This window comes from Grammomys surdaster, unplaced genomic scaffold (assembly GCF_004785775.1).
Source record: "Grammomys surdaster isolate TR1022 unplaced genomic scaffold, NIH_TR_1.0 125896, whole genome shotgun sequence".
NCBI classification, from domain to species: Eukaryota; Metazoa; Chordata; class Mammalia; order Rodentia; family Muridae; genus Grammomys; species Grammomys surdaster.
The window spans coordinates 2,161,943-2,188,629 of NW_021620720.1; the positions used below are offsets into that span (position 1 = coordinate 2,161,943).

A 26,687-nucleotide genomic window follows, 5' to 3' on the forward strand; every position below is an offset into this window, starting at 1 on the left:
GATAGTGGAAAAGAAAGGATATGGAGGAAGTGGAAGTGTTCAGAAATGGTTCTTTGGAGGAACTCTCATCTGTGTTGTCTGGAAATCAGCAGTTCAGTTCACAGGTTAGCAGCGGCAGCTCAGTTTACTTGCAAACACTTCACAGATACACTAACAGTCCAGTTCAGTAGAGTCGGGATAGTGAACAGGAATCAGCAGCGGTGGTACTACCCAGCAGAAACAGCCAGGCCTCAGCCTCAGCATGAGTCAGCAGGAGGGACCTGGAGGGACACCAGGAAAAATTCTTGGCTATGTCTCTCTCTGAAGTGAAGATCAGCGAAGATGCTAGACCAACAAGCATTGCACAGCTATCTCTATAAGCAAACCCAGCCAAGCCTCCATCACTGTCTGTCGAGTCCTCTTTATACTCTCTCCAAACTTCAAGTGTCCTCCACGGGTCTTGCCTCAGCAAGTCCATCTGTCTCAACTGACATCAATGCCAATCAGGACAAATCCATGGAAGCAGCAAGAAACTGCAGCACAACACCAGAAGTTTGTTGGTACATTTCTCTATATGGAGTCCCAACAAATGCAGCTCAACTACACAATGTAAGGCGGGCCAACACAAGCGTGTCCTTAGCAAAGAACATCCTCTCTCCTGTGTCTGCTTCAGGGAAACGTTCCTTTATGAGTCTGCCTTAGCTTTTCACCTGTGTCCACTTCAGGAAAACACTCCTTCACGTGTTTGCCCCAGCAAAACACCATCCAACTGACTTTCCAAAGAACCCTTAAGTTTCCACTTCACCTAGTGATTTATCGTTTGTGAATTTTAGTCTAAGAATAATAGTTCCAAGGAAGAAAGATGTACTAAATGTCTATAAATACCACACGGGGTTTAAAAAAAAAAAAAGCCCAAACCAATCCAGTTGTTGTATTACAACCTGTAGTTGGGGAAAATAGCAAATTCAAAACTAGGAACACCGAATGTGTTATGACTTGTTAAAAAATATTTTTTAATGCTATTAACATTGTACAGAGGGAAGATGCTAAGAAGTAACTTGGGTTTTGTTTTTCTTGCTGTATAACTGTGGTCATCAGTTTTACTGTAAACTTGACACAATCTAGAATCACTTGGAAAGGGAATCGCAAGGAGGAATCTTCTGGATTGTGTTAGATTGTGGGATATAACTGTGAGGGATTTTCCTAATTGGATTAACTGGGACTGGGAGACTCACCCTGATGTGGGCAGCACCATTTTGTGGGCTGCGTCCCAGTCAGTGTGAAAAGGAGAGGTCCTGCTCAGCACTGCCAGCTGTTCCCCTCTGCTCTTGACTCAGTGTGATGAGACAGGCTCATCACATTCTTGCCTTCCCTGTGATGATGCTCTGCAGCCTGACTTGGGGTGAAAGCAAACCCTTCTCTCCTAAGTAGCCCTTGTCAGAATGTCTTACCACAGCACTGGGCAAGGGGACACTAGCACTGGCTCCTTCCCAACTTGGAGTGCCAGTACAAGGCAGCCATTGCTCTCCTGGAGTTGCAGTGGTGGGACTCAAGGGCAGAGATGGCAAATTCTCCTATGTGAGACAAAATATCCCGAAGGACAAAACAGCCCAATTGTAAACACGTTGTTCTACTAAGAACAAACTCAGAAAAGGCAACCCATCCCCAGACAAGGAACTCTGGAGGAGGCTTTGAGAGAAACATGCTTAGGTCTGAAATGGGGAGGGGGCAACACTGCTTCTAGGGCTGGCTCCTCGGGGGGGCTTAAGAAGCAGGTGACAATTTACTCATATAATGTACGCAACACTGGATTTACCTATGAGAAAAATTATTCTTTTTGTTCTTACACGAGTGAGTCACGTAAGTCCAGGTTGAGTTGAACTACATAAAAACTAAGAAAATTACATACACGTAGCTTGAAATTGTTTCTCTGCTCACATGTAAAATGTACATACAAAACAAAAGGCTTACGGCAGGTTAGCAAGATTACTGATATGTATTTTGGTTTTTGGTTGTGTCTGAAAGTTTTGTTTAGACTTTAGGTAAATTTGGGAGACTGATGCTTGTGGCTGAAGAGATTGCACACAGGCTTTTGTATGCCTCTCAGGTTCTCCAGGTTTTATCTTTCTTTGGTTTTGGTACATGTAGGAGAAGATCAGTGTAGTATATGTGTTCATGTGACTGCATATGCAACATGTGTTTAGTGTGCATGCACATCCTGTGCACAGGATCTAAGGGTCTGGTCCAAGGCAGATGGTTCAGGCCCTGGCTGGCTCTGTGTTCCCCACCTCTGTATTGCTCACATCACCGCCATTAATAAATCAGATGACACATGGAACCCCAACTGTGCGTGGGCATTTCTGATTCCTTTTTGATTTCACTTGGTGATGTCCATCTGGACTGTGCTACTGTTCTCGTATTACAGTTGAGAGAGAGAATGCTGAGAAAGGGCTGGCATTCCTGTCAGCGGGGGGAAGGGCTGGATATGAGGCCAGATCTGCCTCATAACTGGAGTTTAGTTCCTTCAACCTGGTCACTGGTACAGACCCGGAATGGAAGGTTGTCAGAGTCTTGACTACAGACCCAATATCTCAAACAAGATCTGATGTAGCCTAGACCCTTCAGAAAGAGGCCTCGATACAGGAGGGTCTCACCTTCCACTCAAAATCTCCCTCTAGGTAGTGGTTTGCTTCAGTCAGTACGTGGGCAAACCCGTACCAGCCCTGATACGTTCTCTTTTCTCCCATTAATTTATTTATTCATTCAGTTTGCATCCTTCTCGGTCCCTGCCCCCACACTGTGGTATCTTTAAAGAAGATTTCTTTGTTTTTATTTTATGTGTATGGGTTTAATCTACATCTATGTATATTCATTGTGGGAGTTCCTGGTGCCCAAGAAGGCCACCAAGGACATCAGAGTCACTGTATAACACGGAAGTGGTATTTCCTGAGCCACTGTATGGGTGCTGGGAACCCAACAAGAGATTTAAGGGTTTGGTTTTTTTTTTAACATTTATTTGATGTTCATTGGTGCTTTTCCTTAATGAAAGTCTGTGTGAGTGTCAGAAGTGCTGGGACTGGAGTTACAGCCAGGTGTGAGGTGCCACGTGGGTGCTGGGAATTGAACCTGGGTCCTCTTCAGTAGGAGCCAGTGTTCTTAACCACTGAGCCATCTCTCTAGCCCTGGATCAAGTGTTCTTAACTGCTGAGGCACTTCTCCAACCCCCATCCCCTGCTGTTCTATCTTAGTCATGCTTCACGTCCTAGGTAACTTGTCTTTTCCTGTTTAGTGCCAAGACTACAGGGCAGCATAAAACCAGCTAAGCTTTATCAGTAACACATAATAAGACTTGGCAAGGCCTGACTTGCTTGGCAAGTAGAGATATAATGAGACACTTAGGTTTAGTCTTTCATTCACATGTTCACATGAAGTATGCACAAAGGGATCAGGCAGGCTTCTCAGAGTTTTTGTTGTTGGTGGTGGTGGCGGTTTGTTTTGTTTTGAGACAGTTGTCTCTGTATAAGCTCTGTTTGATCTGAAGCTCACTTTGTAGACCAGGCTGGCCTGAAACTCACCTAGATGTCCCAGTCTTTACCTCCAGAGTGCTGAGGTTAAAGGTGTGCACCGCCATGCCTGGCACTTCTCAGGGTTCTTGATAGGTACACTGTGCTGAAACAAAAGGCAGACGTGAATTACGGGACACCTGCCACTGAGAGGACAAGTCTTGATTGTGATAAGCAGCTTTTATGTTCTTGGCAAAGGGGAAAGAAAACCATAGGTTATAGGAAGCTGCAGGGAGAGAAGTATCTTTCTAGCAGTTTCCCAAGAGAGACTGCTTAGAACTCCTCACAAATCTCCTACACTTTCCACTAAGACCCAGATAAGCTCTGGCTAGAACCTTTGCTCTGTGGCTGTACGGGGGGCAGGTGTTGCTGCCAAGAAGCTTTGACATTGCCCTGTGGCTTCATCAGAATTTGAGGGTTGTTTATAAGCCTTGGTGCTGGGGAATTGAGCCCAGAGCTTGTCCTGCCAAGCACTTTTCTGTGAGGGGAGAGAAGAGGAGCTAGAGACACAGCCACACTCTGTAGCGAGGTGTCTAGAACGCACTATATAAGCTGGATTGGCCTCTGTCTCACTTGATAGCTCAGGCTAACCTCATACTCACGGAAGCCCTCTTATCTAATTTCCCAAATGGGGAACTACAGGTGCAAGCCGCCACTCCCTGCTGCAAAGCACCTGTCCCACCACTGAGCTACACTCCTAGCCAAGGGAAGGTTTGTTTGTTCATCTTAACAATGGTAGAGGAGAGAGAAAAGAAATCTGAAAACTAATAAATCTGACTCTGACTCTCTCTCTCACACTAAGTTGTCCAGATTGGTCCTGAACTCAGAATCCTCCTTGCCTCAACTTCCTGAGTACTAGGATTTCCAGCCTGTACCGCCAGGTCTGTCTTCTAATTCATTATGAGAATGCAAACTGCATAAAAATCATGAACTTTAGCCGGGCAGTGGTGGCGCATGCCTTTAATACCAGCACTTGGGCGGCAGAGGCAGGTAGATTTCTGAGTTTGAGGCCAGCCTGGTCTACAGAGTGAGTTCCAGGACAGCCCGGGTTATAAGAGAAACCCTCTCTCGAAAAACAAACAAACAAACAAACAAAAAACAAAAAAAATCATGAAATTTGTCTTTTTCCCTCACTCTTTGTGGGCCCAGATTTGAGAATCGTGTCAGCAAATGGTAGAGAATCCATGAGTGCAAAGGAAGTTCGAGATAGCTCATTGTATTTTGATAAAGAGGTAGGTGTGTGTATTTAAAGTCTTAAAACCCGCTCTCAGGTCAGAGATATCATATGAGATACTTAGAGAAAACCACTCTCCTTTCTTTTAGGAAGCTCAACCTCAAAAAAAAAAAAATTACAGGGAAGACTCTGTTAACCTTACAGTGGGTCAATACATACTGCAGAGGGACACAGTACCTTTGTATCCTTTCTTAGTGGCATTACAATAATCCCAGTGACACACAACTCCCAAAGACAGTAACAGGAGCCAGGGGAGGAGTAGCTTCTTCACCAGTCTGGTCTCTGCCTACTTTCCCAGCTACCCTTTACACTATTTTTCTTTCCTCTTTCCCTCAGCTAATGGAGACTGTAGATTAGGAAACAAATGATGGGTCAAGGGACGTGGCTCTGAGTGTAACAGCACCTCCAGGCCTTATTTCTCTATCTTTTATGTTTCAGTGTCACAGACAGTGTTCTCTTTCATCACAACTAAAGGACATGTTGTTACACCCATTTACAGAGAGAAGACCCTAACCTCTAAGAAAGAATGGGTGGTCTACTAAAGATCTTTAACATTAAAGACAAAGTTCTGGATGCTGGAGAGATGGTTCAGAGGTTAAGGGCGCTGTCTGCTCTTCCAGAGGTCCAGAGTTCAATTCCCAGCAACCACATGGTGGCTCATAATCATCTATAATGGGATCTGATGGCCTCTTCTGGCATGCAGGTGTGCATGCTGATAGAGCACTCATATGCATAAAATAAATAATCAATTAATTTAAAAAAAGACAAATTTCTGTATCCAAATTCTTGGGTTTTTTTTTCCCATTGTAACTGTGTAATGCTGAGGTCTCCAAAGCCATAGCTGGCCTCTGTCATCTTGAAAAGGCAGGAATTTTGGCTTTCTGCTCTAACGCAGGAGTGTGTGTGTATGTGTGTGTGTGTGTGTGTGAGAGAGAGAGAGAGAGAGACAGAGAGAGAGAGACAGAGAGAGAGAGACAGAGACAGAGACAGACAGACAGACAGACAGACAGAGAGATTGGATATAGAGGTTGAATGACAGCCTGCTGGACCTGGTTTGCTCTTTCAGAAATCTTGTAGGCCTAGGTGCCTGTATCTGCTGAGCCATCCCACCGGCCTGTGAAAATGGAGTTTATCTATTTTGAGTAGCCAACAGAGGTGGGGTGAATGTTTACTGATTTCTCTTCGAACCTTCTGTTTTCCCTCCTTTCAGGCCGTCCACTGGGCGCGCCTCCTCCCGCCGCTCGGTGGCGCTGTGGGGCCTGCTCGCGCACAGAGGCGAGAGCCATCCTTTCTTGGTCCGGCCGCTAGCCTTCCTCTGTCGGAGGGCGGGGCTCGAGGAACCGGAAGTGCCGAGGCCTCCGGTGCTGTCTTCACCGCCGCCGCTTTTAAGTCCCTTCGTCCGCTGCCTGGGTGCCGCGGGGGCCGCCGCCGAGGAAGCTGCTGTGGCCCCGACGGGAGCGGAGGCGGCGCGGCATGAAGCGGCGTAGGCCCGCTCCATAGCGCATCGGGACCGTCCGGGCGGGCCCGGGGGAAGGTGCAGTATCCGCCCGCTCTCCCTCCCCTGCGCCCGCGAGGCCACGGCGCTCCGGCCGGCCGCCCTCGGGCCGCTCCCGCAGGGAGAGCGGGTGGCTGGGCCCCGTTGGCCGGAAGAGGAAGCGCACACTCGGATTGCGAGGCCGCCAACGTTCGCTAGGCTCCCCTGAACGCTGGCTGCTGCCTGCTCGGACTCGCACGTCCGTTATCTTGATAGAGCCTGGCTCGGGTTGGGATGCCGGGGACGGTCCGGGCTTACGGAGGAGGAAACGGAAATCCGCAGAGGCGAAAGGGTTCGCCTGAGGTCCGCCAGTGGCGGATGGGATTCGCCTTTTGGACTCGCTGCTTTTCCCCAGCCGGTGTTCCTCCCTCCTGCTTCACTCTAGATCCATTCCTCCGCGCTCACCGTCTCGCTGCCATTCTGTTCCACCCATTCGCAGCAGGGTCCTTGCCCTTTCCTGTCCGGCTTGCTCATCCTCTTTTAACTCTAAGCCTTGCTGCTCCTACTGTTCTCTCGCTCCACATTCGCTGCCGCCACACCTTTCCTTCTTCCTCATTCATAGCTTTCAAGCCCTTCACCTCTGATAAACTTTCCTAGCTGTAGACTCCAAAGAGTGAAATGGCTAGGCTCCAGTGAGGTGTGCAGGGTCTGGACGACTCGATTGGTTCTTACCGTAAGAAGCTACGGGATGCCATTTCTGTAGATTCCCCCACCCCAAGAATCCCGAAGCTCTTTTAAACCCAATATGTCATTTTCGGAATGAGGGGTTTTGCACTCTGGGGAGGTGTCTTGACTCTTAGCCTATTGCTGCTAACTTTTTTTTTTTAACCCTCCTCTTGCCACATAGCTTCCTCACTTCTCTCTGCGTGGCATACAGAGCTTGGAATCTAAACATGCAATTTATTGTTGCAAAAATAACACACACTTTTTTTTCCCCTAAGCTAGACTATCAACTGGCTCCGTGATTATTATTATTATTTAGCTATCTCACTTATTCTCAATATTATGGCAAGAAAAAGAAGTCAAAAATGGAATACACTTAAAATGAATAGGACATCTTTGTCAAAAAAAATTCTAGATGGGTATAGTGGTGCATAGCTGTAACCCCAGTATTTGGGAGGCTGAGGCAAGAGGATCTTGAGTTCAAGACTAGCCTTGGCTACAGAGTGAGACGCTGTCTACCAACAGACAAGTGAACACACTTTAGTTGATTAAATTCAAGTTCCCTTTCTGCAAACAATGGCCTATAATGCACATTTTTTATTGTACTGAGTTTATTCTCTCACCAGCTTGATATGACATGTAAAAGGAACATAGGCACATAGAAATAAATTCTATCTTTGTGTGTGTGTGCTTGTGTGTGCTCGCGGCTTTACACGCACATGTCTTGGGGATCGTGTGGAAGCTGGAGGGTAACTTTTGGAAGTCCTCCCTTTCCACTTCGTTGAGGCAGAGTCTCAATTGCTGCATACTCCAGGCTAGCTGTTCAACTTCAGCCGATTCTCCTATCTATGCCTCCCTTGCTGCATTAGGGGTGCTGGACTGACAGACTCGCTAATGCTTTCCTGGATTTCCGGGGATCCTCAGGCTTCTGCCACAAGTGCTTTTACCGTTTTGAACCAATTCCCTGGCCCTAGAAATAAATTACATCTGCCAAATTCAAGGCTTTACATTTGAAACCACATCTATATGCCTTTTTAAAAAAGGTTTGTGTGTATGCGTGAAGATATGTGCATGTGAGTATAGTTCCCATAGAAACCAGAGGTATTGGATCCCCCTGAGAACTGGTCTTATGGTTGTCAGCAGCCAGAAATGGCTACTGAGAACCAAACTTGGGACCTCCGCAATAGCATTATTAACTCTTGACTGCTGTGCCATCTCTGGCCTACTTTTGCAATTTTTAAAACCTATAATTTTCCCTTTAATGTGTCTGGGCATCGAGATTTACACCTACTGTTAGAACTTAACTGCATTTCTGAAAAAAAGTAATTTTCAGGCTGAGCTCGTTAGCAAAGGTCTGCAATTTCAACACAGGAAGCTGAGGCAGGAGGACTGAGAATTGAAGACCTGCCTGGGGTCTGTAAGACCTGTCAACACAAACACACTTCCGACAAACTGGAGATCCACAAGAAGGCATTACATATTATACTAACAGGAAATACATCAATTAAATATTTTGGGATTTTTTTAGGCTTATTTTTGACCATATATGGTCCATTTTAATGATCAACATCTCTTATCTGGTAAGCAGGATTGGATGGTGAGAAAAGGAAAGATTCCTGTGAGAAGAGATCAGGATGAGCGGAGAGATCTGTGCTTAAAGTTGGGCCAGGTGAAAATGATCTCTTTGAAAGTAGAAGAGATCTGAGCAGATGAAAATTCCATCAGGTAGGCACCAGGGAAGGTCCAGAAGCGGAGAGGGTGGGCTGTGAAATGTATGCATTATGCTGAGAATGGATAGGACCCTGTTTTAGAAAATACAGAGAGTATCAGGGGAATCCTGGAAATTAGTTACACAGTTGTGTAAATTGACTCTCTAAAGTTGTTAGTGACCCCAGCAGTAAAACTCAGGAAGTCAACCGAGCTGCTCTTTTCTGTTCCTTGACCTTGTACTTGCAAGGAGTAGAGAAGAGATGGAATTTCCCACTTAAGAAAAGTGAGTTGGATTGGTATACATTCTTTTCATTTTAGTCCCTTGGTCCATCACAGGACTAGGTCCTTTGACATACTTGATTGAAAGTAGGCCTCCTAGCTTTTAGTTGGGCCAACAGCCACCAGTCTCAGGTACTGCCACTTGATACTCTAAGTCCCAGTTGATCTAAAAACTCAATTCTCTGCTGGATTTTAGTCAGTGGAGGCCTAGATGCCTAATGATGAGAGTGTTATAACTATACCTGATGTAACAGCATTTGAACTATTTTGTTATTGTTACATTAGAAATGGTAGTATCATGCATAGAAAATGATACAATGCCCCGCTGTGCACAGTTCAGTACTTTTGCATACCAGTAATTCAAGTTAGGTGGACTGACTCACAGCCTACACCTTCAGGTTACTTGCTAGATTGCAGATAAGTTCTTAGCATGAATTGATGTTAACTGCAAAGCAGAGCTTTAAAAGAAAGACTTCATCTTAAATACACAAGCCATGTATTGATTGTTGGAGAAGTAGTTAATGATTATGTGAAACATGGTTACAATGTAATTTGTTTTAGTTTGTGGAACTGGGATTGAACCCACCACTCAGCTACAACTCTACATGGTTTCATGATAGCCTTTTGTTGTGTTTATTTTTCTCTGATACTTTGCTCATGTTACATTTAAATATCAGAAAAGATCAAGGAGGAAAGTGTATCTTCTGGGTTTGTAAAATAAGTATAATCAGTTTTAAAGGCTATTAAATAATTATGGTGTTGAACTGGTAAATTGGATACAGACTAATAAAATGCTGATGTGAATACCATATGCTTTCCTCATTGACTCCTTAGATTCTTTAAAGCCACTGACAGCCTTTTCCTTTTTTGAATAGAAGTTACATAATCAGGAAGACTAGTCATGTAACCATCAGTAAACACTATGTATCACAAGTACTTGATAGTGTCTAGAGACGAGCAGAAGGTTCAGAATGTATCAGTCTGTGTTTAGTTGTTAGGAGTCCCTCTCTGTAAAAGAAAACAATGTATTTTCTTAGGTTACTGCCCTAGATTGTTAAAAAAAGTTCATTGTAACAATATTACTGTTCTAATTTGTTACATTTTAGAAACAGCGCAATCAGCATTTGTTAGATGTGTTACTTTTTAAAATGCAAAAACCACTTACCTCCTCTGGCACATAGCTTCACTATTGACATGCTCTGGAGTGGGATGTAGCAGCCAACTGGCACATGGCCTGTTTCCTTCCAGTGTGGGAAAGGAAAAGGAATTTTGGCAGGAGATACCCAAGGAGAGCCTTTTATAAAAAGTTCCCAAAGGGATTTATAGTCACTGTGAAATTGACATGACCTCAATTTAAAAAAAAAATCTTTTTGGAACTGAGCACATAGATGGAAGTGGGGGACACCGCTACGGCTTTTCTTACTAGGTTTCATTGCAACTGTGATGAAAGGCGTATTATGTATTTATTTGGCAGTGCTATTGTAATAATATGATGGAAGACGGCCCTGTAAACAGCCTCTTGTGCCTTGTTTTCCAGGAAGATGCAACATGGCAGCAGCAATGGAAACAGAGCAGCCGGGTGTGGAGATCTTTGAAACTGCAGAGTGTGAGGAGGGAAACGGCGGATCACAGGATGGACCCAAACTAGAGCCGTTTTATGTCGAACGGTATTCTTGGAGTCAGCTGAAGAAGCTGCTCGCTGATACCAGGAAATATCATGGCTACATGATGGCTAAGGCGCCTCATGATTTTATGTTTGTGAAGAGGACGGATCCGGATGGACCTCACTCAGACAGGGTCTATTATCTTGGTGAGTGTGAGGTTATGCATTCAGCACGAATGCGCCTCCTCATGTGTGAGTGCTAACTGTAACTCAGAATCGATCTCGGTAGTAAGCAAATCCATGACTCGTTAATTTGAAGAACTTCTGTTCAATGGATGTATTAATTTTGATTCATTTCATTAGGTAATTTTACTTGCAGGCAGAGCAAGTAATTGACCATGATTTTTTTGACAAAGATGAAGTTAAGCTAAGACTTGATTAAATTGATTAAAGCTGGTTTGAAATGCCGTTCCTGCGGATGGGGTCAGGATGAGAACAAACTGCAAACCCTTTCGCGTGCTCTCTGCCTTTACAGCTCCGCTTCCACGGTTTCAAACCAAGTCTTGCTCTCATCTTCTTGTGGCCGTTTATTCCATGCTTAATATCTGTCTAAATTAAATATATTAGTTCACTTAATGTTTTTCCTTTCTGTGCTGGGCCTTGAACCTGTGCATGTAAAGAACATACACATCCCGCTCCTGAGTTACCCCACAGTCCAGTCGAGCGCAGGTTCTGGTGCTCTTGCTCACAATCCTCAGTGGAGACACTTTAGGCTTTGACACTTAGCACATTCTCCAGGGCTCTGGTGACCTCATCAGCACTCAGGTTGTTCAGAGACACATTCTTCTCTTGGGCAAAAGCATAGAGGGCCCAGAGCTTGGACCTCACCTCCGGGTGTTCTCGGGTTAGAGTGGGCAGGTGGGGTGACGTTGTTCTTCAGCCCCACCCTGGCTGCCCTGTGAACACTGGCATGAGTGAATGCCAATTTCACTTGACTGGCATCGGCAGCCACCATCTTGCCGGCCTCATTCCTTTTATTGTGTGTGTGTTAGAGACGCCTTCTAGAGTCCACATCCTAATTGAAGATTGGTTCTGTTTAACTTTCAGAATACTCTATTCTACAATTGTGCCATATTTAGCTTTACCAGGCCTCAAAATGAGCAGTTGTATTTTCCTGATTCCCTACCATGTGTCTGTGTGTATGTGTGTCTGTGTGTCTGTGTGTGTGTGTGTGTGTTGAGTCTTTTTTTTTCACTTCAGACACATTTATTGATGCAACACCATAAATGGACATGTGTACAGCACTCCGTGTTCCCGTCTAGCACCAACTGCTCACGTTTAGCTGGGACATTTCCTCTTGAGTGGGCTCAGGTGGCCAGACTCCTGATTTTATGAAGAATGAAGCCTATTAGCCCCATCCCTACTCAATTTTACCAGTAAACCTGGTGTAGCATTGTTTCACGAGGACCTGGGCTTTTTGTTGTTGTTGTTGTTTTGTTTTTTGTTTTTTTGTTTTTGTTTTTGTTTGGTTTTTCGAGACAGGGTTTCTCTGTGTAGCCTGGGCTGTCCTGGAACTCACTCTGTAGACCAGGCTGGCCTCGAACTCAGAAATCCACCTGCCTCTGCCTCCCAAGTGCTTGGGATTAAAGGTGTGCACCACCACTGCCGGGCTTGGGCATTCTTTATAAGGCTTTGAAGTATCTCAGCAGCACCAAGGCCACAGGCTACAGGCCACACCAGACTCCACCGCAGACTGGGAAAGGTCACTGAGCACACAGATGCCACATGGGACTGCCCAGGAAAACGAGTGGAGTAACAGAGTTGAGTCTTTTTAAAGATGCCTAAGATATTTTAAAACTCATAATCTTCCCTCCTCTGCACTCTAAATATCAGACATTACAAGTGCTCCTCTGTGGACGACTTTCCCAGTCTTTTACGTCTTTTAGGCATAGCGGCTTTCATTCAAAGCTTAGGGCCCTCCCTCCTAGATTTTGTTTTGTCTGCAGTTCATTTTCTTCTTTCTTGCTTCTCCCTGGCTTTTCAAAAGCAGCTTTTATACCACTATTTACAGTAAGTAGGGAGGCCTTGTTTTCTTCCATTCAGGTCTGTGTGTGCATGCGCGGGCGTGCGTGGTGGGATGCGCAGGACACGGACTTGTCACGTGGGTACTGAGAGCAGAACTCTGGCTCTTGTGTTTGTCCAGCAAGTGTTCAGTTTTGGTTAGGCTCTCATCTTCATAGAGTGTTTCTACTCTGCTCCGCATGTATTTCATTCCACACTGCCCTGATGGACCCCACTTCAATCACACTGCGGTTTCACCAAATAGACCTGGATCCAGTTGGGTTAAACCTCTTTTTTTTTTTCCCTTCTCCAGTAAAGCAAAACACTTTCAGCAAGTCACACATCAAATCCTGTTATTTCGCTAAGTATACTTTCATTTGGAATTCCAAAGAATTGTTTTTACAGTTACAGAACTTTACAACGAAGAAAAACTAGAATTAACTTGAACCTTTTTCTTTCTAAGTACAATTTAGGTAGTTAAGAAAGAGAAGAAATTTTCAAATCTGAAGTCACACTGAAATCTCGTCTGTTGTTAACTGAAAATAACAAAGCCCAAAAATGACAGTTGTCTTCACTCTTTCTTATGTTGTCGTATGTACTTTAATAGCTTTGTCTTGAGATGGACTAAGATCTGAATATCAAAGTTGTCTGAGTTAAGTAAGCTTAGGGGTACTTGCTGCTCTTCCGTAGGACCCTCGTTCAGTTCATAGAACCCACACCACCAGGTTCACCACACCCACCTGTAACTCCAGCTATGGGGGATGTGGCGCCCTCTTCTGGTCTCATTGGGTACCTACACATATGTGGTATACATTTGTGCATGCTCTGCATGCTGCCACAAAGTTTTAGTGTCGGGACGAAACCTGAGTATTTTCTGTGAAACTTTGGGAAGTTGTTTTTATATTTACTTCTTGCTTAGGTTTTTGAGTCAGTGCCTCTTCATCTGCCCAAACTGGGCTCCAATTCACAGTCCTACCAAGATTGTAGATGTGGGCCCTGACACTGTTAGAAACTTTGACAATCTTGTTGTTTTTCTTACTTAGTTTTTTTGAGACAAGGTTTCAGTTAGCCCAGGCTGGCCTCAAAAACCTGATTCTCCTGCCTCTACCTCCTGAGCTCTGGAATTATAGATGTTTGCTATCATGCCTAGCTTGAAACGTTGTTTTTATTCAAGGAAACTTCCACAGCATGAAGCATGTGCATACACTACTTAATAACATCATTTTGGTTCCTGTGGAATGGAAAATATTGTAATATGTAGAAGACATTATGTATTCACAACTGTTGTAATAAGAACAGTATTACAAAATAATTATGTGTTTTTTTGCTTCTGTTTTTTCTTTATAGCCATGTCTGGTGAGAACAGAGAAAATACACTATTTTATTCTGAAATCCCCAAAACCATCAATAGAGCAGCAGTCTTAATGCTTTCTTGGAAACCTCTTTTGGATCTTTTTCAGGTAGAAACAAGTATTCTTATTTCTATGATTTGGTATATATTTCTTCATTTATTTCAGGGCAAACATTCTTCTAGGGTTTTATATTAAGTAGATCTAAATAAAAAGGAATTAAAATATTTCATTGCTTTTACATGTATGATCTTTAAGTTACTAATTTCCTGTATCTAAAACCATAGGATATTATAATTCAATATGTTTGGTGTTTCATTTCATTTATTTTAAATGTTTTAGTTTGTGTTTATGAATGTTTTTCTGGCACGTATGTCTATGCTTCACACGCATGCCTGGTATGCATAGGTGTCAGAATAGGGCATTGGATCCCCTAGAACTGAAATTACAGATAGTTGTGAGCCATCTGATGTGGATACTGGCAGTCAAACTCGTGTCCTCTGGTCGAATAACAAATGGTCTAACCAATGAGCCATCTCTCCAGTCCCTCTCCCCCCCCCCTTTTTTGAATCAAAGTCCCACTGTGTAGATCAGGCTGGCCTTACATTTCCGGTGGTCTCTTGCCTCTTCCTCCTAGAACTTGATATACACCTGTAATTCTAGTACCCAGGAGGAGTAGAGGTCAAAAGGCGAGGCTACCTTGTACCCCCCCCCACCCCCCACTTCCACACAAAACAGTCTATTCTCTCGGCTTGCTTAGGGTATGCTGGGCTACTATGTCCAATCACTACTAAGGTAGCTGGGGAGATCTCTGCTCTACAACTAACTGTGCAAAACTACTGAATTATGATTCGTTACAGAGGGCAGAGGGCCTCGACTGCTAAGATGATGGGTTTTATTTTTATTTTCTTCTCCTCCTCCTCTTCTTCTTCTTCTTCTTCCTCCTCCTCTTCCTCTCCTTCCTCCTCCACCTCCTCTTCTTCTTCCTCTTCCTCTCCTTCTCTTCCTCTTCTTCTTCCTCCTCCTCCTCCTCCTTCTTTAGACAGGGTTTCTCTGTGTAGCCCTGGCTATCCTGGAACTCACTCTATAGACCAGGCTTGCCTCAAACCCAGAGATCCGCCTGTCTCTGCCTCCCAAGTTCTAGGATTTAAGGTGAGTACCACCACACCCAGCTTATTCTTGTTTTCTAATGTATGCAATCTTGATAAAATGGTTCTTTATGACTTTCGAGTCACACCGGAAGCAGACGTGGGCACAGTAGAGATGCTAGGATTTCGGTGAACTGCAAAGACCAGCTGTTGGGGACTGCAGTGGGTGACTTTCCTTTTGTCCTAGGCGACACTAGACTATGGGATGTATTCTCGAGAGGAAGAGCTACTCAGAGAAAGAAAGCGCATCGGAACTGTAGGAATTGCAGCCTATGATTACCACCCAGGCAGCGGAACGTTCCTGTTTCAAGCTGGTAGTGGTATTTACCATATCAAAGATGGAGGACCACATGGATTTACAGTAAGTTGTAGTTATTTTAACTGTATGATAACTGTTTGGAGGTTTTAAAGAGAATTTTTATCCAAACCAGAAAGGAAATTAAGAAATAGACCAGAGGGTGAATTTACTACCAGCTAAGAAATTAATAAGTTTTTAAAATTTTTAATAATTTATTTTTATTTTATAGGCATTGGTGTTTTGTCTGCTTCACACATGTATGTCTGTGGGAAGGTGTCAGATCTTGGAATTATGGACAGTTGTGAGCTGCCATGTAGGTGGTGGGAATTGAACCCAGGTTCTCTGGAAGAGCATTCAGTGTTCTTAACTGACAGCCATCTTTCCAGTCTTTAATAATTAGTTTTTAATTTTAGGAGTTGATAGTTTGGGACTAGGGAGAGTGACTGGCAGTTAAAAATGCTGGCTGTTTTTTCAGAGGACCCAAGTTTAATTTCCAGCACCAACATGGCAGATCGTAGTCCCAGGGGATCTAACACCCTCTTCTGGCCTCTGTGAGCACCAGGTGTGCAAGTGATAGAGACACACATGCAGGTAGAGTACCCACACACATAAAGACTAAAAATGAAATCTTAAAGAAGCAAACGAGCCGGGCAGTGGTCGTGAATGCCTTTAATCCCAGCACTTGGGAGGCAGAGACAGGCGGACTTCTGAGTTCGAGGCCAGCCTAGTCTACAGAGTGAGTGCCAGGACAGCCAGGGCTACACAGAGAAACCCTGTCTTGAAACCTCCCCCCCCCCAAAAAAAAAAAGATAAAAGTAAAATTATTGTTAAAAAAATGTTAATTGCTTCCCCAATGATATACAATGTTTTTTTTAGATTTAATCTCTCTCTGTGTGTGTGTGTGTGTGTGTGTGTATCTCTGTGTGTGTATATGTGTATCTGTGTGTGTGTGGTGTATGTGTATATGTGTATCTCTGTGTGTGTGTATGTGTATATGTGTATCTGTGTGTGTGTATGTGTGTGTGTGTGTATGTGTATCTGTGTGTGTGTGTGTGTGTGTGTGTGTGTGTGTGTGCAGGTGCTCTTAAAGGCTAGAGGGGTAGATTCCCTGGAGCTGGAGTTGAGGGCAGTTGTCAGCTGTTTGTCATGGATGGTGGGAATTGAACTTGGGTCCTCAGCAAGAGCAGTATATGCTCTTTAGCCCTAAGATACAATTTTTCAAATGTTCAAAATCCTTTCTGTGCTGGGAGATACAGAAAATAGCACTATTTTCCATTTTCTCTGAGTGCTAAGAGATTTTGAAAGATATCACAGATGATTTTTTTTTGTTTCCCTGAAAAGCTAATTATCTTAATAAATGCATTTATATTTGGTTTTATTCTAAGTAATTCTTTATGACCAATTAGAGATATTCTTTTGATGAAATTGTATTAATCTTAGCTTTCATTACATTAACATTTTTGGGACGAGCTAGAGAGATGGCTCAGTGGTTAAGGCACTGGATGTTCTTCCCAGGAGTCCAGGTTCAGTTCACAGAACCCATATGGCAGCTGACAGGGGATACAATATACCCTTTTCTGGCTTCATCAGGCACCAGACACACATGTGTACACAGACATACATCCAGACACCACACTATATACATGAAATGAAAAGTAAATCTTTTTTTAAAGTTAGACATTTTTCCATGTATTTATTTATTTATTGTGTGTGTGTGTGTGTTTGTACACCTCAGGGTGTGTGTGGAGGTCAGAGGACAACTTCCTTGCTCTGCTCTCTTACTCTACCTTGTAGGTAGGGCCCAGGGATTGAACTCGGGTTGTTGGGCTTAACAAGAGCCTTTACCTGCTGAGCCATCTTACCATTCCTCATTTACATATTTTAAAGGCAAACTTGCTTTTATTGATAAAATTAATTTTTAAATGTTTAATGATATTTTCAAAATGTTAACAACCTAGGCACAGTTGCACATACCCTTAGTGGATCTCCGTGAGTTCAAGATCAGTCATATTTACTTAGTGAGTTCCAGACTATCCAAGGGATGTAGTGAGACCTTGTCCCAAAAAAAAGCTCAACAGATTATAATTACTCCATTAAACAGACTGAGCAGCAAACTTTCTGAAATGCTGTTACATTGTTTTGGTGTGTAATACCTTATTGTTTATCTTTTACCCTTAGCTTTTCCATTTATCATTTAAAAGAGTCCTTAATACATTAAACCAATTGAAAGTTGTTTTTTTTTTCCCCTGGGATGCAGCTGTCACAATGTACATTTTAATTAGAAATGTCATTTATCTGACAAATTTGTATTTATCAACCTGATAACTTAAAATGTTGTTTACTTTTCCAGCAACAGCCTTTGAGGCCCAATTTAGTAGAAACTAGTTGTCCCAATATACGAATGGATCCAAAACTGTGTCCCGCTGATCCAGACTGGATAGCTTTCATTCATAGCAATGATATTTGGATATCGAACCTCGTAACCAGGGAAGAGCGGAGGATCACCTACGTGCACAATGGTAAGAATATCTCTGCTGCCTGGCCTTGCTGCGACTATTCGAAAAGCTGAATTTACTTTTACTTCCATTTTGGAATTAAAGTAAGCTGGATGATCTTCATTTTTAAGTTCAGGTGTTTAAATTTTTAAAGGTGTGAGAAGGCAGAGAATGTATGGTCAGCCCCCCTTAGACAATGCCACTCTCTCGCTAGCCATATTCAAGTGCTACAGTGCACCTCTGCCATACTTGTTCTTTAGGCTTAGAAGGACTGCCACCAGTTCCCTTAAACCCTTCTCATTAAATGAAAAAATATTTTTTTTTTATTTTTATTTATTTATTTATTTATTTTGGTTTTTCGAGACAGGATCTCTCTGTGTGTAGCTCTGGCTGTCCTGGAACTCTCTCTCTGTAGACCAGGCTAGTCTCAGAGATCCACCTGCCTCTGCCTCCTGAGTTTAAAGGCATGGGCCACCACCACTCAGCCATTAAATGGAATTTTAATTTAACAAAAAAAATTACATTTGTTTGGAGGATACAAACAGAAAAACCAGTTACACAATATCAGAAACTGCCTGAAAAACAACGTCCCTGTTTTTGAGAGTCTGTTTAGCTGCTGTTGTAATAGGAAAAAGTAGAATGTAGAGCCATGTGCATTGTGGGAATATTTAAGTAGGCTTTTTAGAGTGACAAATGGAGTCTGAGGCAAGAGAAATGTAAGTTCAGTGCTGTCTTAGTTAGGGTTTTATTGCTGTGAACAGATACCGTGACCAAGACAACCCTCATAAGGACAACATTTAATTGGTGCTGGCTTACAGGTTCAGAGGTCCAGTCCACTATCATCAAGGCCAGAGCATGGCAGCATCCAGGCAGGCATGGTGCAGGAGGAGCTGAGAGCTCTACATCTTGTTCTGAAGGCAAACAGAAAACTGGCTTCCAGGAAGCTACAATGAGAATCTTAAAGCCCATGCCCACAATCAAACATTTCCTCCAACAAGGCCACACCTCCTAATAGTGTCACTCCTTGGGCCGAGCATATTCAAACCATCACAAATGCTGTCTCAAAAAACTACAGCTGGGCATATTGATGCCTTTAATCCCAGCACCTGGGAGGAAAAGGCAGGCAGAGCTGAGTTTGAGGTCAGCTTAGCATACATAGTGAGTTCCAGGATAGCCAGGGATACATACTGAGACGTGTCTCAAAAACAACAACAGAACCAAAAGTTCCAAATGGCAGAACTTGACTTTGTCAAAAATTGATTGCTGGACTGAGTCTACATGGAAGAAGTGATGTGTTGGAAGGAAGGCCTTCCTGTCACTTCCTGCCATTTTCTCCATCCACCCTCTCTGACATTGGTGGGTCATTCACTACACGTCTTACTCATGTGTTGTGTACAGTTAGGTCTGTGATAGCTATGTCTGTAAAGGATACATGCAGACATTTGTAATATTACCATTGGTCATTCTTTAAGCAATATAATGTAACAACCATGTACATTGTCTACAGTATAAGTAAGTAAGATCATTAAAGTCTACATGAGACTGCCGCTGGGGTCTGGGGAAACACTAGGCTGTTTTATGTAAAGAGACTTTACATACTTTGCAGCTTGTGATATTTGATTAAGATCTTAAAGGAACCAACCTTTACTGACTCTAAAGGAGAATCGTAACAACAGTACAGACTAGCTGTGGCAATGCTGGCCATCAAGCAGCTAAACAAACTACTAGCAGCACAATAGAGAGAGTCAGTGTGAAGTACTGTAGAGTACCAAGAGAAGTGGTGATTGGGAAAAACTCAGAGAAGACGAACGGAGCTGACCTAAGTGATACCTGTATGTTACCAAAGTAGTCCAGAAAGGAGACTGTGTGCGAAAGACCTTCCTTTGAAAGGTGCTGCTGCTTTTGTGAGGCGCTGAGGCACTGAGTTGTCCAGTCCTGGCGGGGTCAATGGAGGAGGCTTCAGCAGTTGAGCCAGGTGGTTATGGTTCTACTGGATATAAATAGTTTTGGATACTACTGACCACAACACCAATCGGCAGCTGCCATTACTGCAGTCATGTGATGTAATGGTGGAGGACAGCATGGAGAGAGAGAGAGTGGGATAGAAAAAAAATGTTGGAAAATACATTTTGGTACTTTTGAGTTTCCTTTAACACCAGGAAGTGAGAAGAGTGTTCACTAGCAGTAGAAGTGTTAGGTGAGCTAGTTAACGAATCTGTTGAAAATGGAAGCCGTTTTTCTTTTTTTTTTGTTTTTGTTTGTTTTGGTTTTTTTTTTTGTTTGTTTGTTTGTTTTGTTTTGTTTTCGAGACAGGGTTTCTCTGTATAGCCCTGGCTGTCCTGGAACTCACTCTGTAGACCAGGCTAGCCTCGAACTCTCGAACTCAGAAATCTACCTGCCTCTGCCTCCCAAGTGCTGTGATTAAAGGCGTGCGCCACCACCGCCCGGCTGAAGCCGTTTTTCATGCTGTTAACAAACACTGAGCAGTATATTACCACTTACTGTGTCTGAGACTCGGGCTGTGTAGCTTTCACAAAACTGTCAGAAGTAAGGCAGGTTAAAGGCTTTTTTTTTCTTTTTTTAAACAGGCTCTCTCTCTCTCTCTCTCTCTCTCTCTCTCTCTCCCTGGTTGTCTGAGAACTCACTATGTAGATCAGAAGATCAGAACCCTAGAGATCTGCCTGCCTCTGCGTCCCAAATGCGCTGATATTGAAGTGTGCTGACAGTGTGCACCACTATGCCTGGATTTCTTTCTTTTGTGAAATGGTTTTCCACAGAGAATTTTGTGAAGATTAGCAGAATTTAAGTAGAAAATACTGGAATTCTAGAGACTGTGACCGTTTTTTATTCTTTCCTTTACTATACATGTAGGTGTGTGGTATATTCATTATTTCTAGTGTATCTGTAGTGGATCAGAGCACAGGCAGAGAATATAGACCAGTACAGAACCAGGAGATCTGAGTGTAAGTGTTGGATCTCCCGTTCGCGAATCCTGGTCTTACCACATTAGTTAACTTACCTCTCGGTTTCCACATTTGTAAGAATGTAAACCAGCTGAGTGGATTATCAAGAGGTCTTAATGAGTTAGCTGTTGTGTGGTGTTTACACTGGCGGCCGAAGCATAGGAAGGCTGGGAATGTCTAGAGAGAAAGGGATGGAGGAAGGGCACATGCTCAGCCTGTGTGTTAATCAGTAGGTTGTGATGAAAGCTGACCTTAGAAAGTGAGTGTGATCAGTCAGGATGAGTGTGAGCCTGCTCTCTGCTCAGTATGATGGAGAAATTTAGAAGTACTGGTTCCTGTCCCAGTTTCCCTCTGCTGGGAAGACAAGGTAATACCAGTTAACCCAGTGAGTGAGAAATGTATAATAGTGGCAGAGATACCAGCTAGCAGTGCCTGTCCTCATGTGTAAAGGAGAACAAAATGGGGAATAAAGCCAGAGGCAGAGTTTATGGTCGTGAAGGACCCAAGGAACCCAGCACTGGTCTAGTCTCTCTTACTAATTCAACATTTCAGAACTCTCTGAATACACCGTTGTCATTAGCTTGGTGCTAAAACTCATTTGGTAGGAAACCCTGACCTGGATTGGCTTGAGAGTATTTATAAAGTTTGCCCTGCTCAGTATGCCTTTCCTTCAGCGTGCTGCTGGATATTAGATTACAGTTTATCCGGTTGTGCTGCTGGTTATATTACATAATACATCATAGATGTGTACTGTGTGAAGAGACCTGAATTCCAAACACTTGACTCAATCTTTGGATAATGGAGTATTGGTTCTTATTGTACATTCATTTCACACAATGTAGACTACAGATGATCAAACAATGATAAATTAAAGATATGTACTAGCACATGACTTTAATCCCAGCATTTTGGGAGGCAGAGGCAGGCAGATCTTTGAGTTCAAGGCCAGCCTGGTCTAAAAAGTGAGTTCTAGAACAACCAGAGCTACCCAGAGCAAAAACAAAACAAAACAAAACAATAATAGCAACAACAACAACAAAAACTAAACAAACTCAAATCTTACCTGTTTGCTGGGCATAGTGGTATGTGCCTGTAATCCAACCACTCAGGAGGCTGAAGCAGGAGAATTACTTGGAATTCAAGACTAGCCTGGGCAGCATAGTAAGACCCTGTCTTTAAAAAAGAAAATAAAATCATGACATATCACTGCACACCAAAGCACAGGTGAGAGGACTGAGAGCGTCAGCTGCTGGGACTTCCACACACTGTTAGTAAACATGTAAACTAATAAAAATACATCCTCAGAGTCAAACACGCACTTAACAGCCATTCTGCTTCTAGATATTTGCTCAAAAGAGATGAAAGCATACATCCATGGAGATTACTGTACAAGAATGAATGCTCACAACCATCTTCATTCACAGTAACCAAAAGCAGCCCACATGTCCTCAAAAGAACGGACGAAAAAGGTCCACAGCACCGCCCAACATGGTGGTCTCCACTGTTAATCCTCATACTCAGGAGGCAGAGGCAGGCCTGTCTCTGAGATAAGCCTATCAAATAGTAAGACTCTGTCTGTCTTAATTTCTTTTCTATAGCTGTAATGAAATACCATGACCAAGTCAGCTTATAAAAGGAAGAAGCATTTAATTGGGAGTTTGCTTACAGTTTCAGCGGATTAGTCTATGATCACCATGGCAGAGAGTGCCGGGCAGGCAGGCAGGCAGGCATGGAGTTGGAGCAGTAATATCTGAGTGCTCACATCTGACCCACAAGCATGGGGCAGAGAGAGCCTAGGCCTGGTGTGCCCCCAGCTCACCCCCAGTGACACACCTCCTCCAATAAGACCACACTTCCTAATCCTTCCCAAACAGTTCCACTAACAGGGGACCAAGCATTCAAACATGGGGGACTACAGTGGAGACCATCCTCATTCAAAACTACTCCACTGTCTTATAAAAAATCCATAGCATCACCGGGCAGTGGTTGGCGCATGCCTTTGACCCCAGCACTTGGGAGGCAGAGGCAGGCAGATTTCTGAGTTCGAGGCCAGCCTGGTCTACAGAGTGAGTTCTAGGACAGCCAGGGCACAGAGAAACCCTGTCTTGAAAACAAAACAAAACAAAACAAAATCCATAGCATCAACAGACTATCACTTAACAAGCAGGAACTAAGAACTGACAGATGTCAAAACATTCATGATTTTCAAAAACAAAGCACATATAAATTCTACTCTAAACATTTGCTAGGATACAGAATCTTACATAATAACGGCTTTGTGATTTATTTGTTTAGGTATCTATCTGTGCTTATAGTACTAGAGCCAAGCACATGCTGAGCTCTACCAGCGACACACGCAGTTGATCGAGACAGATTTGCCCAAGGTCGTATGATAGGTAAACGGTGAAGCCTAGATTTGACTTCATTGCTTGGCTCCACAGTTCACCACTACCGTCAGTTGCCTCTCTTTAGAAGCGAAGGAAGCATTTTGCTTTGTCCCATTGCAAAAAAAAAAAAAAGAGTTCAGGGGATAATTTTGCCTTTCATGTTTGTCCAGAGCTAGCCAACATGGAGGAGGACCCCAGGTCAGCCGGCGTGGCCACCTTCGTTCTTCAAGAGGAGTTTGACAGATACTCTGGCTACTGGTGGTGTCCCCGAGCTGAAAGAAGTAAGCAGCTTAAAAGTAGTACATTACGGGGCACTTCTAGTTATTAGCGGGCTTGACTGGGATACAGAGCCTAAAGGCGGAGCAGTAAGTTAAACTGTGATGACAATGAAAACCTACTAGTAGCTATTTAAAAATAGTCCATATCCTCCACATAGATTCTAGTAGAGACAGTTGCATTCTGCCTCAGTACTTGGGTGCTCCTTGCTGGTTTTTCAGCAAAAAAAAACAAAACTGGCCTGTAATGTCAAGCAGAATCATAGCAAGATCCACAAAATGGCGTGTTGTTAAACACGTATGACTGAGTAGCGTCCGCATGAGCAGATGCATGTGTGTGACTGACTGGCTTAAAGCAATGGCCCATACAACCCAATACAACCCAGTAAGAAATTCACTTACGATCATGTGTGGCCTAATAGAACATACACATATATTTTATAGACAAAATGGAAAACACAGTTTATGAAGCAATGTTTCTTAAGTATTATATACTTGAATACTTTCTTCTCTGCTTCATTTTTTATTTTTTAAGATTTATTTACTCTTAATTTTGTGTGTTTGTTTTCCTACATGTATGTAAATGTACCATGTATGTGCCTGCGACCTGCAAAGCCCAGAAGAAGGGATCAAATCCTAGAAACTGGAGCCGCAGATGTGTGTAAGCTGCTCCAGGAGTGCTGGAGACCCAGCCGGGAGCTCTGGGAGAGCAGCTAGCACTCTGCTAGGAGCCATTAGTAAATCTTAGGAATCACTGCTGTCATAAGCTAGCAGTCTGAATATTTCTTTAGAGGGCAATAAAAAATACATAATTTAGTCCATGTCTTAGATTTGGACTTTTATTTTAAAATGTAGACTTTTGCCCATAATTATACAGAACAATATTTTGACAAAAACCATTCAATATAACTAAACTTTTAGCATTTTATAGGAAATATATTTTATTAAATAATTCAAAATATAAGATATATCATGTCAAAATCTTTCAAGATGTTTCCCCTGTATATACATATATAGGTGTGTATATATTTAAATACACCACATATTTACATTTTTTTCCACCCAAAAGGATAAACTTTAAGTCCTAGTAAAAGGGACTTGAAAGACACTAGGAGATGCAAAAGAATTCAGTTGTTTTGAATGATTTATTTCAACAGTCTTGTTCTGTATAATTGTGGCAAAACATTTACATTTTAAAATAAAATGTCCAAATCTCAGATACAACTTTTAAATAAATTTTCTTCATGTTCCATTAAAAACATATTTAAACTTTTAGCTGTAAACCAGTAATAAGGCCTATGTACACACACATTCACCACGGTGAATAAATAAATATAGTTAACATTTTTGTTTTGAAAGCAGAACAGCCTGGAAGTACAGCCTAGTGGTAGAATACCAGCCTTGTGTATTCAAGGACCTGAATTTAATCCCTATTGCCACTGATTCATAACGGCAGTCTAATGCATAAATTATTTCCCTTAGTGAACTACCTAGTTCTAGAAGGAATAGTGAACAGAGTATTCTATAACAATTATTCTAAATTTCTAATACCTAAATTCCTTTTAAGCTCCTAGTGGTGGTAAAATTCTTAGAATTCTCTATGAAGAAAATGATGAATCTGAGGTGGAGATTATTCATGTCACGTCCCCCATGTTGGAAACAAGGAGGGCAGATTCCTTCCGTTATCCTAAAACAGGTATGGTATTCTAGTGCTTTTATTTATTCATTTCCTCCTCTGGGTGTGCTGGCTTATGCTTGTAGCCCAGTGCTTGGAAGCCTGTGGCAGCATGGGGGTTGTCAGGAATTCCAGGCTAGCCTGGGCTATAAGATGAGCCCTTGTCTCAAAACCAATCCCAAAATGTGCAATCATTGAAATGTGTAGTCAGCTTGGTTATCAACAGCTTTCGTAAGGTTGTTTGTTCATCAAGTATAGCTTTGGAATCTTTAACTGCTTTCAGAGGTGGGTATGCTCATAAAACTGGTAACTCAGGCTTAGGGAAATCAGCTAGAGGATATCCCTCCCCCCTGTCAAAGACTTAGGTGATTTTATTCTTTCTAAATAATTGGGCTTTTGCCCATTTTGCTGCTTACAAACATTTTTATTAGAAAAATGGTGGGCAATTTCCCTTAGCTTTCATACTGACTCTTTCTAGTTTTTTAGCCCTTTTTGTATTTGCTACTCATGTGAATTTGAGGTAGGTTCTAAGATGTTTGCACAATAGAGCCCCAGCTGTATACAGCATTATGAACTTACTAAAGTCTGAAGACAGGGACCTGAAGAAGCTAGTTGGAGTGATTGTGGACATTATCATTTATGTTTCTTTCTAAAGGCACAGCAAACCCAAAGGTCACTTTCAAGATGTCCGAGATAGTTGTTGATGCTGAAGGAGGGGTAAGTGTAAGTCACCGTCGCTCTGTGCTTCGGCTAACTGTGACGCACTTTTCTATTTGTCTGCTTGTTGAACTTGCTGAGACATTTGTGACTCATGATTTATAGTTGACTAATTTTCTCCCCTAGGAGAAATTCTCCATACTAGACCCGGGGAGAGGGATATACAGGGACCTGTGTTAAATCCCAGAACCCACGTAAAACAGCTGGGTGTTGTAGTATGTGCCTGTAATCCCAGCACTGAGGTTGTGGAGACAGACAGATTTTTTTTTGTTTGTTTTGAGACAGTATCTTTCTATGAATCCTTGGCTCTTTCTCTATGTAGAACAGACTAGCCTCTCACAAAGATTAGCCTGCCTCTGTATCCTGAGTGGACTGCTGGTATTAAAGGTGTGTACCACTTTGCCAGTTTTAGACTCTTTAAAACATAGCTTTAATGAGATATTGTTTATGTACATACAGTGTATTCAATGAAGTTTAAAACTCAGTGGCTTTTTGTGTAGCTGCAGAATCGGGCAGCCATAGTCTGTCGTAGACCATTACCATTACATCAGAGAGAAGCACCTCACCCCTTAGCTATAATCCCCCAGCTCTAGGCAACCACTATAGATTTGCCTGCTTTGAGCATTCGTATGAACAAAATCATACAGTATGTTGTCTAGACTCTTTGTTTAGTATTTTCAAAGACCATCTATTTGCATCGTGCATTGTGTGTGTGTGTGTGTGTGTGTGTGTGTGTGTGTGTGTGTGTGTGTGT

At 42.8% G+C, this 26,687-nt stretch overlaps 1 protein-coding gene and 1 long non-coding RNA gene across 5 annotated transcripts in view; one reads left to right on the forward strand and one right to left on the reverse strand.

The window, feature by feature from the left end:
• Positions 1-120: 120 nt before the first annotated feature.
• On the reverse strand, positions 121-6,219 carry LOC114608362. Its single transcript, XR_003709355.1, has 3 exons — positions 5,965-6,219; positions 3,555-3,648; positions 121-260 (listed from the first exon to the last, which is right to left on the reverse strand). It is a non-coding gene; the product is annotated as an uncharacterized LOC114608362 (long non-coding RNA).
• The window catches only part of Dpp8 (dipeptidyl peptidase 8), a 54,256-nt gene continuing 33,719 nt past the window's right edge, over positions 6,151-26,687 (forward strand). The window contains exons 1-9 of one of the 4 annotated variants that reach the window (XM_028752320.1): positions 6,151-6,310; positions 8,562-8,698; positions 10,500-10,772; positions 13,974-14,086; positions 15,311-15,484; positions 17,772-17,940; positions 23,437-23,547; positions 25,109-25,237; positions 25,872-25,933. In XM_028752320.1, the coding sequence (XP_028608153.1) occupies positions 8,683-8,698; positions 10,500-10,772; positions 13,974-14,086; positions 15,311-15,484; positions 17,772-17,940; positions 23,437-23,547; positions 25,109-25,237; positions 25,872-25,933 (1,047 nt within the window). In that variant the 5' untranslated portion in view covers positions 6,151-6,310; positions 8,562-8,682. The other 3 variants (XM_028752321.1, XM_028752322.1, XR_003709354.1) reach the window with 3 other exon arrangements.